Source organism: Asparagus officinalis, unplaced genomic scaffold (assembly GCF_001876935.1).
Source record: "Asparagus officinalis unplaced genomic scaffold, Aspof.V1 AsparagusV1_Un578, whole genome shotgun sequence".
Taxonomy (NCBI): Eukaryota; Viridiplantae; Streptophyta; class Magnoliopsida; order Asparagales; family Asparagaceae; genus Asparagus; species Asparagus officinalis.
Genome location: NW_017972841.1, coordinates 52593 through 66680, shown reverse-complemented (window position 1 = coordinate 66680; position 14088 = coordinate 52593). Strand labels below are relative to the sequence as shown.

Genomic DNA, 14088 nt, shown 5'->3' with positions numbered 1-14088 from the left:
GAAAAAGGATTCATTTAGAATTGTTATGGCTATGGTGGCTCATTATGACTTAGAGCTACATCAAATGGATGTGAAAACCGTTTTTCTAAATGGAAATTTAGATAAAGAAGTTTACATGGACCAACCCGAGGGTTTTTCAGTTGAAGAAAAGGAACATATGGTGTGTAAGCTTAAGCGGTTAATATACGGACTCAAACAAGCTTCCCGACAATGGTATCTTAAGTTTAATGATACTATCACATCTTTTGGATTTAAAGAAAACATCGTTGATCGATGTATATATCTAAAGATTAGTGGGAGCAAGTTTATATTTCTGATTCTGAATGTTAATGATATCTTGCTTGCTGCTAATGATCTTGGCTTGTTACACGAGACCAAGAAATTTCTCTCTAAAAACTTCGAAATGAAAGATATGGGTGAGGCATCTTATGTGATTGGAATTAAAATATTCCGTGACAGATCACAAGGATTGTTAGGGTTGTCTCAGAAATCATATATTAATAAAGTTCTAGAGAGGTTCAAGATGGATAAACGCTCTGCATCTGCTGTTCCAATTCAGAAAGGGGATAAATTCACTCTTATGCAATGTCCAAAGAATGAATTGGAACACAAACAAATGGAACAAATTCCTTATGCATCCATCGTTGGGAGCTTGATGTATGCTCAGGTTTGTACAAGACCTGACATTAGTTTTGCTGTCGGAATGCTGGGTAGATATCAAAGTAATCCAGGATTGGATCATTGGAAAGCTGCAAAGAAGATATTGAGATACTTGTAAGGAACAAATGATCATATGCTCACTTATAGGAGATCTGATCACCTTAAGGTGATTGGATATTCCGATTCAGATTTTGTTGGGTGTTCGGATACTAGAAAATCCACATTTGGCTATTTGTTCCTTTTAGCTGGAGGAGCGATCTCATGAAAAAGTGCGAAGCAGTCTGTCATTACTGGATCGACTATGAAGGCTGAGTTCGTGGCATGCTTTGAGGCCACTGTTCATGGATTATGACTGTGAAATTTTATTTTAGGACTTGGAATTATTAACAGTATTGTCAAGCCGTTGAAAATTTATTGTGATAATGCTGCAACAGTCTTCTTTTCTAAAAACGACAAGTATTCGAAAGGTGCTAAACATATGGAATTAAAATACTTTGCATTAAAGAAGAAGTTCAGAAACAAAGAGTGTCAATTGAACATATTAGCACAAATCTCATGGTTGCGGATCCGTTAACAAAAGGATTGCCACCAAAGATATTTACTGTACATGTCGAAAGAATGAGCATTATTAAAAATTATCATTGACTTTTATGTAAGGTTTATGTTCTTTATATATTTGACACTTTGAGCTCATCTGAACAGTGTTTCTGATATATTAATGCATCCTGTTTATTATTGTCAGTATATACATGAATGATTATGTGAATATTAACAGGATACGTCTCTAACAAGGACATTATTGTTGGACCATTATGATAAATCTCATTACAGATCATGTTTAGTTTAAAACTAATATTGTGATACATGGAAGGGACTATGTCGATTTAACTACGTGCAACCGCCATGATCCTTATTAGTTTTATACTTAATGATGATTGATGTTTTGATCAATATGATGATGAAATTAGCTTACACTATGCATATTATATTGTATTATTAAATCATGATGTTAAATTATGAAACATGTGCCAAGTGGGAGAATGTTAGATTTTAGTGGCCCACATTTTGTTTTAACCAACTTTAGTGGTCAAGTTATTTTTTCTCACGTTTTTAATTAGTTTAAGAAACTGGTCATGTTTTATTTAGTTATATAACTACTCACGTTTTTATGCCAAATTCCTATTGATCAATTAAGATAACTACTTACGTTGATGGAGTGTGAGTGATTATTCTTTTTGTTTTAACCAACTTTAGTGGTCAAGTTATTTTTTTATCATGTTTTTAGTTAGTTTAAGAAACTGGTCATGTTTTATTTAGTTATATAACTACTCACGTTTTTATGCCAAATTCCTATTGATCAATTAAGATAACTACTTACGTTGATGGAGTGTGAGTGATTATTCTATTTAAAGGCTTGGTCCTCTCGCTACCTAGTATGTGAAAATTTTCTCTCCATCAAGAAAATTTCGGAAAAGCTCAAGAGGGTTAAGGGAGAGAAACTCAAGTCTTCAAGGTTGTTCATCTTGCAATCAATTTCTCCTCAAGCTTTAAATTATGGATCAAGGTACGTTTTTTTTCCTTAATTAATTGTTCATAGTGAAAATTATTTGTTCTAACATCTTGGTATAATGATAATCAAATCAAAATCGAAGTTTAGATTGATTTGCCTAAATATAAATTAAGGTTACAGATTTACCTGAGCACAAAAGGAGTGGATAGCTTGTCAGGCACAGGATATCCAAACAAAGCTGATGCTTTTGCCATCTTAAGCAGCACTCTTCTTACAATTTCACCTAGGTACATTCCAGAGATTGTTTTCTCAAATATCTGAATTCCAGGAAAATTGAATGGATACCGAATCATTCGGTTTGAATCCAAGTCAGAATAAGACCAATGAGAATAATTAAAAAAAAGAGGGTTCTGCAAACATGAAAGAAGCAGCTATTAGCACAAATAGGTATTACCTGCTCTCCAGGATTAATGCTTTCAGAATCCATATCTCTATCAAAAACAGTCAAAGGAAGACCAGTTGAGAATGCCCCCCATTCAGTGTTGATAATCTGAGATGTGAACAAGGATTAAGTCAAGCTCACGATAGGATCGTACTTCTAGATCTCTATCTGAAGATGAAGAAACATTTCTTCACAGTCACTTATTAACTTTCATGATGAGGATTTTATCCTGCATAGAGCGACAAAACTTTAAAATTGACCAAAAGCTTGTGAGAGAAAAAAAAATCTTGGCTAACTTTTCAAATTTTGAAAAAAATGTCATATTGATCTCTTGGAATCTTCATCACTAATGCCACCACCACTGACAGCAGAACTGTCTTTCAGACTTTTTTTTTTACCCAAACAAGCTTAGTCATGGAACATTACTCAACATTGAGAAAGATAAGGAAGAATTGATGAAATTTTCCAGCTAAAAATCTGAGATTAAACTTTTTTTCTTTAGATGGTGCCAAATTTCTGGTGAAGAAACTGCAAATAGAGGGGTTTTACACAAAACCTACTAGGCTAGTTGGAATTAAAGAAAATTAACCTTGTTGGTTGTGCTTGTTAAACTTTGGCAACAAAGAAACAAGTTTTACACTAGTCTCGAAGAAGAGCGAGGGTGATAAAGTTCATTAAGAAAATTGTTCAGACCTCTTAGGCATAGTGCAAGCCCATGAACCAAACTACACTCACTTTGTAGATCTCAAACAACATCCACTTTCTACCATTTATTCCTGAAAATTTTAACACAAATTTTTTTACAAACCGTTTTTCCTGACCCATCGGCAAGTTTCCCCATTTTAGCAATGGCATCCATCCTCTCAATATAGCATGCATTGGTACCAGTACCCAGAATTACCGCAACCACCACATCTTCATCCCAGTAGTGAGCTCCAGCTAGTGTTCCAACTGCATCATTCACCTGACCAGAAGAAGAAGAAAGTAAGATATCAGTTGACCCTATAAAACATGAATCAATGAACGTCTCTAAGATAGACCTTATAAGACATCAAATTCTTATGAAACCCAAGCATGCTATTGGTAAACATACCAAGGCTGATACCCGCATATCTAAACCCTGTCTTTTCATTGCTTCTTTTAAACATTCAACGACGTCCTTTCCCGCCTGTTCAACAGCAGTTACTGGTCAGCTTTAATAATTGAATGCAATGGGAGTAAATTCTAAATAGGAAAAATCAGGCATGGACTATCCACTTTCAAGCTTTAGTTATAAATGACATGATGAATAACAGAGTTCTTTTTAGCGAGACTGGCTAGAAAACCCCTCTCAGATAGTTAATAACATTAATCTTCGATCTGGCACCAGTTGATGAAGTAGTAGGAGTGTACAATGTCCAATAGAAGCTAAAGAAAAGTTATATAAATAATCTCAAGCTGTGGAGAGCTCAACGTTCAATTTTAAATAATAATTTAGGACTGAAGTTGGGATGATCTAAATTCCAAAAAAAAAGACAGGCTAGAATCTGTGTGCAAAGTTTGTATCTCCAGTTTTGTACAGCATAAGGCTGCAGAAGATATATATAGAAATATGCTTCAAAATTCAATCGCACTAAGACACTTTCTCTAACGGTATTATAGTTATTTCTGAACCATTCAACCATTCAACACATCAGGCATGGTTCGGCAATGATCAATTTATCATTCTTGCTCCAAAGTTTTAACAACAAGAAAACGAGATAATGATCAGTTTATTATTCTTGGTCCTATGTTTTAACAATGAGAAAACTTTATCTTGTTTTCTTATATTTTTAACCAGAAGATTATAGCTTTGAGGGGCCTTAAGCAGGAAAGTCTCTTTCTCATTTCAAATTCTAGGAATACACTAATGTTTTAGCAGGTCAGAAGTAGAGTTGTTTTACCTTCTATATACCATAATAATCATCTCTATTATCATTTTTTAAGATCCACAGTTGACAGAAAGGCACATGAGTTGGAACCATCTTCTTTAGACAGAGGTAAAATATGGAAGTATATTATAACATTATTTTGTCTTTATACGCAGGACATTTTAGTGATATTTACATGCACATCTCTGATACATTTCAATGGAGAAATTTGATACCAGATCTTGTCGCTGAGGTTCAATATCAGAGCATTATGCGTAAAGAATCAGAAAATGAAGCTAAATGACGTGCAGATTAGAAGTAAACAGAGTTCAAACTAATGAAATCTCATCCTATGGTGGGATCACAATAATACTCAGAAAAACTGTAATGCCAAAGTATACCCAAACTCAGAGGAAAGAGAAATTCTAACAAACAGCATATTTTTAGTCTGATAAGTAATAAGAGTGCAAAAACATGTTCTTATTGTCCCCAGTTGTAGATTTGTAGTTAAGAGCAGAACAAAGGGAAACTCACTTCCTCAAAAAAATAAATCAAAGAAACTCACTGTCCCAGAGACAGCAAAACCCTTTGTCCACTTGATAAAAATGCCTGAGTCAATTGAAGTCTGCCTCACAGGAAAAGAAAATGTAAAACCAATCTCTCCTTTCCTCCCTTGAGGCCAGCGAAACCTCGCACTCTCCTTCGCTGCAAACCTTGCTAACTCAGAAGCAATAAAATCAAACAACTCCTGCGTTCAGATATGCACAATTACAAACAAATGATACCACAGGATCTTGCATGCGTAGGAGGGAACATTCAGTGTGATGATGAAATAAAAAAAGCCAACCTCCGTAGTACTATGCATGAGCTCCTGAGGAATTGCAACTTGCTCGAATTCAGTATCGACCACTCGGCTCTCCTTTCCTCCCAATTGCACCCTCAGCACCCGGAAATTTGTTCCACCAAGATCCAACGCGTAAAACAGACCCTTTTCATCCCTACGGAAAATAACTTCATCACTCAAAGAAACTACACGACCGAATACGCACGAAGTCCTAAAAGTTCCCAGTCCGATATGCCGCTAGTTTCTGCACTAGATAATGAAGTCCTTTCCTTGTTGACGTTGCACTAGAGATAATATTTTTACAATTCATATCCAACGCGTAAAACAGACCCTTTTCATCCCTACGGAAAATAACTTCATCACTCAAAGAAACTACACGACCGAATACGCACGAAGTCCTAAAAGTTCCCAGTCCGATATGCCGCTAGTTTCTGCACTAGATAATGAAGTCCTATCCTTGTTGACGTTGCACTAGAGATTTTTACAATTCATTCTTATTACTCAAGCAACCATATTTGATAAAACCTCCATTAAACCAAATTCTTCAAAAAAATTTAAATGTCTTACTAAAAAGATTTCAGCTTTTCTACTTAACCTACCACATAATTCCCAAGTCCTGCTTTTGATCATATTATCGACAACTTTACCGTAAATCAAGAAAGAATTCTCAAGCAAGCTATACATACACTGAACACTATATTTCGGTCACCAAATATATTAAAGTTCGATAATCTAAGCAAAATTCAACGAGAAGAAGAAACAAATCTCACCCAGTGGGAAGAGAATCGACGTAACTCAGGATCATCTTGAGATCAAGCATACATCTCGATGTTGATCTCTCGAAAGTAAGTGGCAGCACTAGCAATTGCCGTAGGAGAGTAGAAATGGCCATTTTCTTTTTCGCCGAGGTTTGGGTTTCTCGAGTTTCTATTTTATTATTATTATTAAATTTAATAATTTTTTGGTACAGTTGGGGCGAGAATATTCGGTTGACCGCGCTTCCGTTTTAGTTTTTGGGGTGAGATCATCGATCGATTGAAGTTTTCTTCTTTTTTTTTTTTAAAATTTTTCCTACTTTTGTCTTTAAATTAATTTTTGGGTGTGTATAGTACATTGGAGGACATTTTGGGGGCGGACGTGTCGAAGTTGATCCTTGATTTTGTAGTTTTGTTGTTGAATTTTATGCCGTTGTTTGGAAATGATCTGTCTTTTCCTTCGTAGGATTCGTATGCACAAGTAAGTGGGACGTTTAAGTGGATCATCGGGACCACCTCTGCCACAAGGTTGGATCATCAATGTTTTAGATTGGACTAAAGTTAAGTGGAAATTTATATGTTTAGACAAAACTCTGTTGCGCGCAGCGGAAATTTCGGCAGCACTTCGGCAACACAACAAGAGAGTCAGATCGCAATAAGAATTCCCGTCTCACCAAGGAGACAAGAATCTGAAGCGGATATCTCAACCAAGTGAGATATCGGCTCTTCCTCTCATCAGTTCTAGGACTGACCTGTCGAGGGATCCTAAAAGCTATTACAAATCACACAAATAGCAGTACAACCAATTTTTACGTGGTTCGGCAAATTGCCTATGTCCACGGGGCAAGGAGGGGGAGAGATCTATTATTAGAGGGGGAGATTACAACTAGGGTTTACAATCACTCTCAATCTAAACCATCAAACAAACTCTCAAATCCCTCACAATATCTATCTCAAAGCAACAAACAAAAGCTCTGTGCTCCAATTGCTTTTCCCAGCCGAAAAAATAAACCAAGCCTTGCTCTGCTTTTTCTCCAGCCGCACAAAAGCACCCACAGCCGCAAAAACCAAATCGTTGCACACCTCCTTCGCTGTCAAAACCCTAATAAACAATTGTTATATATAAGCATCAGTTGCGGTTCGTGGGCCGGCACGGAAACGAATCCACGCGGTTTCATTTGCACAAACCGCGTCTCACTCTATTGGTAGACCCCACCACCACGTTCACAATTCTCCACCTCGGTGAAGTTTTCCCAAAACTGAGCCGACACCAAAGCAACCAAATGTCCCACTTATTGTCGGGAACCAAAACGAGAGTCCAAACAATCTCACCCCATCAAAATTAACTAGTCCAAACCGGCTGCATCTGAAAGACTGCCTACGTATCCTCTTGCCCAATGAATCAAGCCGAACGTAGTTCATCCAAATGGCCGCCAACGGCCTCAACAATCACGAATGTGCAACAAGTTTCGACAATGATCAAACTTGTTGCTCGGAACCACCTTAGTGAGCATATCCGCTGGATTATCCTTCGTGTGGACTTTCACAATTTCCACATCGCCATCTTCAAGAACATCTCGAACGAAGTGATAACGAACATCAATGTGCTTCGTCCGCGTATGAAAAACCTGATTCTTCGCCAAATAGATAGCACTCATGCTATCACAATTAATAGTGACGGACCTCTGCGATATACCAAGTTCCTCCAAAAGCTCTCGAAGCCAAATAGCCTCATTCACAGCCTCCGTAACTGCCATATACTCTGCCTCCGTCGTAGACAAAGCCACCGTCGACTGTAAGGTGCTTCTCCAACACACCGGCGCACAGGTCAACGTAAACACATACCCCGTAGTAGACCGGCGCTTATCCAAATCCCCGGCATAATCCGAATCAACATAGCCAATGCATAACTGCCCACCTGTAGTGTCCCGCTCATAAACCAAACCAACATTGAGCGTACCTCTAATGTACCTCAAAATCCATCTCACGGCGTCCCAATGACCCACTCCTGGATCGTGCATGTATCTCGATACCATGCTCACCGCCTGTGATAAATCTGGTCTCGTACATACCATCGCGTACATCAAACTCCCAACCACGCTCGCATATGGAGTCTTCGACATCAACTCACAATCTTCAACTGACTTCGGTGAAAGACCAGCTGAAAGCTTCAAATGGGCTCCTAAAGGTACACTAACTGGCTTCGTATCCATGCTAACATGGAATCGCTGTAGAACCTTCTTCAAATAAGCCACCTGTGTCAAACAAATTCTGCCCTTCTTCTTGTCTCTGCCGATCTCCATCCCTAGAATGCGCTTCGCCTCGCCCAAGTCCTTCATCTCAAACTCATTTGAAAGCTGAACTTTCAACTCATCTATAGCTGACCTAGAAATAGAGGCAACCAACATGTCATCGACATAGAGCAACAAATAAATGTACGCACCTCCTTTCAACTTGCGAAAATATACGCAAGGATCGAACTGGCTTCGAGTGTACGAATGACCAATCATAAAACCATCAAATCGCCTATACCACTGTCGAGGAGACTGTTTCAAACCGTATAGCGATTTCTTCAATCTGCAAACTAATTTTTCCTTCCCTGCAGCTCGGAATCCCAATGGCTGAGTCATATATATTTCTTCATCAAGATCACCATGAAGAAATGCCGTTTTCACATCCAACTGATCTAACTCCAAACCATACTGTGCCACCAAAGCTAGCAAAATCCGAATCGAAGAATGCTTCACCACCGGAGAGAAAACCTCATTATAGTCAATGCCTTCCTCCTGTGCATAGCCCTTCGCAACCAACCTAGCTTTGAACCTCAATGGAGTGCCCTCAATGCCCTCCTTCTTCGTGTATACCCACTTGCAACCAATTGCTTTCCGCCCCTTTGGAAGCTCAACAAGCTCCCATGTATCGTTCTTATGAAGAGATTCCATCTCCTCCTGCATAGCCACCTGCCACGAATCAGCCTCCGAACTCTGCTCGGCCTCTCTGAATGTAGTAGGCACTAACTCATCGATACTCTCCACCGGAAGTGCATACGCAACTGTGTCGGCATACCGTGCTGGCATCTGTATGTTTCTCCTCTGTCTCCTAGCCGCAATAGAATCCTGAACCTGAGCCGTCGGTTCCTGATCCTGCACATTTGTACTCGTATCCTCCGTGTCATCGTCGTGCTCGCCTGGCGTCACCTCAGTCGGCACCTGCATGGATACTGTACCATCTGGACAATGTGGAGCTGCATCGATCTCCACCACCTGCGATATCTCCTCCGTCGGGTCGCTCTCCACCTGATGAGAGCTGGGAAGCTTCAAGATAGAAGCCTCATCAAATGTGACGTCCCTACTCAGAACAATCTTTTTATCAACTGGATCCCAAAGCTTGTATCCCTTGACACCACGCTTGAATCCTACAAATATGGCCTTCCTAGCTCGAGGTTCCAATTTATCAGTTCTAACATGATAATATGCAGGGCACCCGAATACCTTGAGCTGGTCATAGTCATGTGCTGGCTTTCCCGACCACATCTCCATAGGGGTTTTCCCCTCAATCGCAGATGAAGGCAGCCTATTAATGAGGTGGCTCGCATATGTAAGTGCCTCAGCCCAAAAGATCTTCTCCAAACCACTCTGCGACAATAAGCATCGGATCTTCTCCAGTAAAGACCGATTCAACCTCTCTGCCACCCCATTTTGCTGCGGTGTATGACTAACTGTGAAGTGTCTCTCTATGCCCTCGTCTCGACATAGCTGCTGAAAGGGGTCAGAAGTATACTCACCACCGTTGTCGGATCGCAACGTCTTGATCTTTCTCCCAGTCTGCAGTTCCAATCTCTTCTTCCACTCCACAAACAAATCTAGGACTTCACTCTTCTTCGTCATGGTGTACACCCAACAACGCCTAGAATAGTCATCTACAAAAGTGACGAACCAATGTCTACCACCAAGTGATGCAGTCTTGGTGGGACCCCAAACGTCTGTGTGCACGTAATCCAGGATGCCCCTCGTCTGATGAATGGCAGTCCCGAACTTCACCTTCGTCTTCTTGCCAAGAACACAGTGCTCACAGAACTCAATCTTCCCACTCTTGGCTCCCTTCAATAGCCCCTGCTTGCACAATGTCTGCAGTGACTTTTCACCTGTGTGCCCCAATCTATAGTGCCAAAGTCTGCTCATGTCCGCTTCTGAAATAGCCGAAGCAACCTGGCCAATCTCGGTGCTTCCCTTCAGATAATACAAATTCCGATTGCGGACTCCCCTCATCACCACCAATGATCCCTTAGTAACCTTCGCTACAGCGTTTTCGAAAGTCACCTTGAATCCCTTCGCCTCCAAAGCTCCAACTGAGATAAGATTTTTCTTCAGTTGAGGAACAAATCTCACCTCCTTCAACTCACGGACTACTCCATCGTGCATCCTAATCCGTATGGTACCTATCCCACAAACGCCACAGGATTGATCATTTCCCATGACAACAACGCCCCCGTCGACTTTCTCAAAAGATGCAAACCAGTCTCGCCTAGGGGTCACATGAAAGGTAGCGCCGGAATCAAGCATCCAATCTGATGCATCCACATGGTTCACCTCCGGAGTAATCAGTAGAGAAAAGCACGAATCATCGGAATCATCGCCTTTCGCAATATTCACCTCATTGGCCTTCGGGCCCTTTTTCTTGCCATTCTCCTTCTCCTTGAGCTTCGGGCAGTCTCTCTTCCAATGTCCCTGCTCCTTGCAGAATGCACATTGGTTCTTTGCTAATTGGTGGCGGCTTCTTGGCTTTGACCTTCCTCTATTACTACCTTTCGGATATGGGCTTCTACCTCTCGTCGACAAGGCCTCTCCTGAAGTACTAGCGCGGGAAGTCTCCTTATCCTTCCTCCTCAAATCGTAGTTCGTCAAAGCGTTAGTCACTTCACTATAGCTGATAGAAGATCTCCCGTTCAACAAAGTGAGCACGAAGGTATCATACTCCTCATCCGGTAAGGAGCCCAACAAAATAATCGCCTTGTACTCATCCGATATCTTCTCATCAACATTCGCCAAGTCCGACAACAACTTCGTATAGTTGTTCACATGAGCCGCTAGCGAGGTGCCTCTGGACATCTGAAATCTGAAGAGTCTTCGCAGCAAGTGCAACCTGTTCTCAACACTCTTTGTGAGATACTTGTTGTTGAGAATTTCCCACATCTTCATTGCAGACGTCACCCCAATCACATCATATTTCAGCTCCTGTTCCAAACAGGACCTGATCACCCCACAAGCGTTCCTATTCATTTTCTCCCATACCGCCTCATCATATTTAGGTGGCTTCTCGTGGACCATGATGGTCTCTTCCAAATTCTGAGCATTGAGCGCATCCTGTACGTCGCTCATCCACAAACCAAAGTTGATTTTGCCGTCATATTTCACCACACTAATTTTGGTGTTTCGAAAACCAACTTGTATTGTACTCGCCATTGACTTGCTGCTTTCACCTTCTTCTCCCATTGCAAACTAACTCCAAATTGTAGAGAAAGAATAAATTTGATAAAAATTAGGAACCACTCAACTGAACCCTTGATCGGATTCCAAATAGATCTCCTATCCACACGAGGAAAGCGAAATCTCCAACGACAACTCCTAATGCTATCTCCACCGAAGCCTAGAACTCCAAGAACCAAGCTTCACACAAAATCTTCCTCCACCAAAAAAACCCTAGATCTGAAAACTGGGCTCTGATACCACTTGTTGCGCGCAGCGGAAATTTCGGCAGCACTTCGGCAGCACTTCGGCAGCACAACAAGAGAGTCAGATCGCAATAAGAATTCCCGTCTCATCAAGGAGATAAGAATCTGAAGCGGATATCTCAACCAAGTAAGATATCGGGTCTTCCTCTCATCAGTTCTAGGACTGACCTGTCGAGGGATCCTAAAAGCTATTACAAATCACACAAATAGCAGTACAACCAATTTTTACGTGGTTCGGCAAATTGCCTACGTCCACGGGGCAAGGAGGGGGAGAGATCTACTATTAGAGGGAGAGATTACAACTAGGGTTTACAATCACTCTCAATCTAAACCCTCAAACAAACTCTCAAATCCCTCACAATATCTCTCTCAAAGCAACAAACAAAAGCTCTGTGCTCCAATTGCTTTTCCCAGCCGAAAAAATAAACCAAGCCTTGCTCTGCTTTTTCTCCAGCCGCACAAAAGCACCCACAGCCGCAAAAACCAAATCGTTGCACACCTCCTTCGCTGTCAAAACCCTAATAAACAATTGTTATATATAAGCATTAGTTGCGGTTCGTGGGCCGGCACGGAAACGAATCCACGCGGTTTCATTTGCACAAACCGCGTCTCACTCTATTGGTAGACCCCACCACCACGTTCACAAACTGGTGCTAAACTAATTTTCTTTTAGACTAGTCCACCCCAAGTTTAAAATAAAACTGATTTAGTGACAAATTCTTGGACTAAAAAAATTGGGCCAGCTTTAGCACGAGAATTTGCCAAACAAGAAACAACTTAAAATTGAGTCAAGTTTAGTCCTGACCCAATTTTACAAGGTTGTCAAACACACCCTAGGTATATCGGCTAAATATGACTTGAATTCTTAATGTTTAGAAGTAGTTCATTTTAGTATTACATCTAATATTACCCCAGATTATTTTTACAAACTTGGACTTTCACTAATTTTTTGTTGACGTGGCAAGGTTCACTTCATCTCCATGTTAGTAATATTTAATGGATGTTTGTGAAAAGGACTTAGAATGATGATGAACGTAAAGTTAGGGACCCCACTGACAGTGGCGGATCTAGAGCCTTTTTAGTGGTGGTTCAAAATATGTGTTAATTTTTTTGTTCAAACGATATCCCTTTGATGCAATGATACTATAAAAACGTCCTTGTAAAGTTACATAAAGTAAATCTATTACATACGATTAATGAATGTATAAATTTTCATCCTAAGTAAACTAACTAAATCATTTGACATTAGCATACAAGCTTGGACTTAAGACTCTATACTTATGTGAGAGAGAGGGATGGTGTGATACTAATTTCTTGTTAATTTATCTTCTATATTAAAGAAGCTTTATTATGTGAATTGTGAAATGTATAGTTTTTATGGAGGTTAACAATCAAAACAAATGGTAGATATATATTTGAGGTAGATATATATTTGAGGTGGGATTGCATAACAAATGGTAGATATATATTTGCAAAATTTCAGGTGGTTCAAGTGAACCATTTTGAACGTGAATAGGTCCGCCACTGCCCACTGATGACCGTAAATATTAAAAGTTTAAATGATATTTGGTCAGGACATTAGAAACCACGAAATTAGAAACCTCCACTAAAGTTTTGACTTTGAGATTGGATCCTTCTTGTTTGGCTAATAATAATTACCACTTACATACTCAAGCCACCTTAGCACTCAAGTTATTCTCAAGCCTTAGCGTTGGTAAAATTAATTATTGAATTTACCTCAAATCTATTTAAAAAAATAATAAGGTTAAGTTTTAGAACTAAATTCATATAGATTTAACAGTAAATTTATTAAGCATTAGAGATTAAAGAAATTTTGAAATTAATATATGAATGTCACATGAAAATATTTGTAGGAACGGCTGATACATAGGTTTAAAATAAAATTCATTTTGCTCTTCTTGTTAACGTATATTGAGAAAACAAAGGACATTTAATATCTACAAAGTTTAATACAATGATCTATTTAAGAGATTAAAATATTCTGAAATTAACATGTGAATGTCACATGAGAATATTTGAAGGAACGGTTGATACATAGGTTTAAAAAACGTGGACATATAATATTTACAAAGTTCAATACAATTAATGGTCTATTTAAGCGCACGACATCATATCAATCTTACACTTTAATCATGAAAGATGGAGAACACATAAAGAGTTGACGCCTCTAGCACTCCAGAAAACTCATTGACCATCACAGTAGATGGAGAAAATCGCTGATCATGTAAGCCCTCGG

General features: G+C 39.6%; 1 protein-coding gene across 1 annotated transcript; it reads right to left on the bottom strand.

Moving 5' to 3' along the window:
- Positions 1 to 2352: 2352 nt before the first annotated feature.
- LOC109827958 (hexokinase-2, chloroplastic-like) lies at positions 2353 to 6237 on the bottom strand. The gene is made up of 7 exons (XM_020394984.1): positions 6116 to 6237; positions 5349 to 5499; positions 5067 to 5249; positions 3706 to 3780; positions 3421 to 3576; positions 2625 to 2720; positions 2353 to 2487 (listed from the first exon to the last, which is right to left on the bottom strand). Exons 1-7 carry the CDS (start codon positions 6235 to 6237, stop codon positions 2353 to 2355), a joined length of 918 nt encoding a protein of 305 aa, XP_020250573.1.
- Positions 6238 to 14088: the final 7851 nt, after the last annotated feature.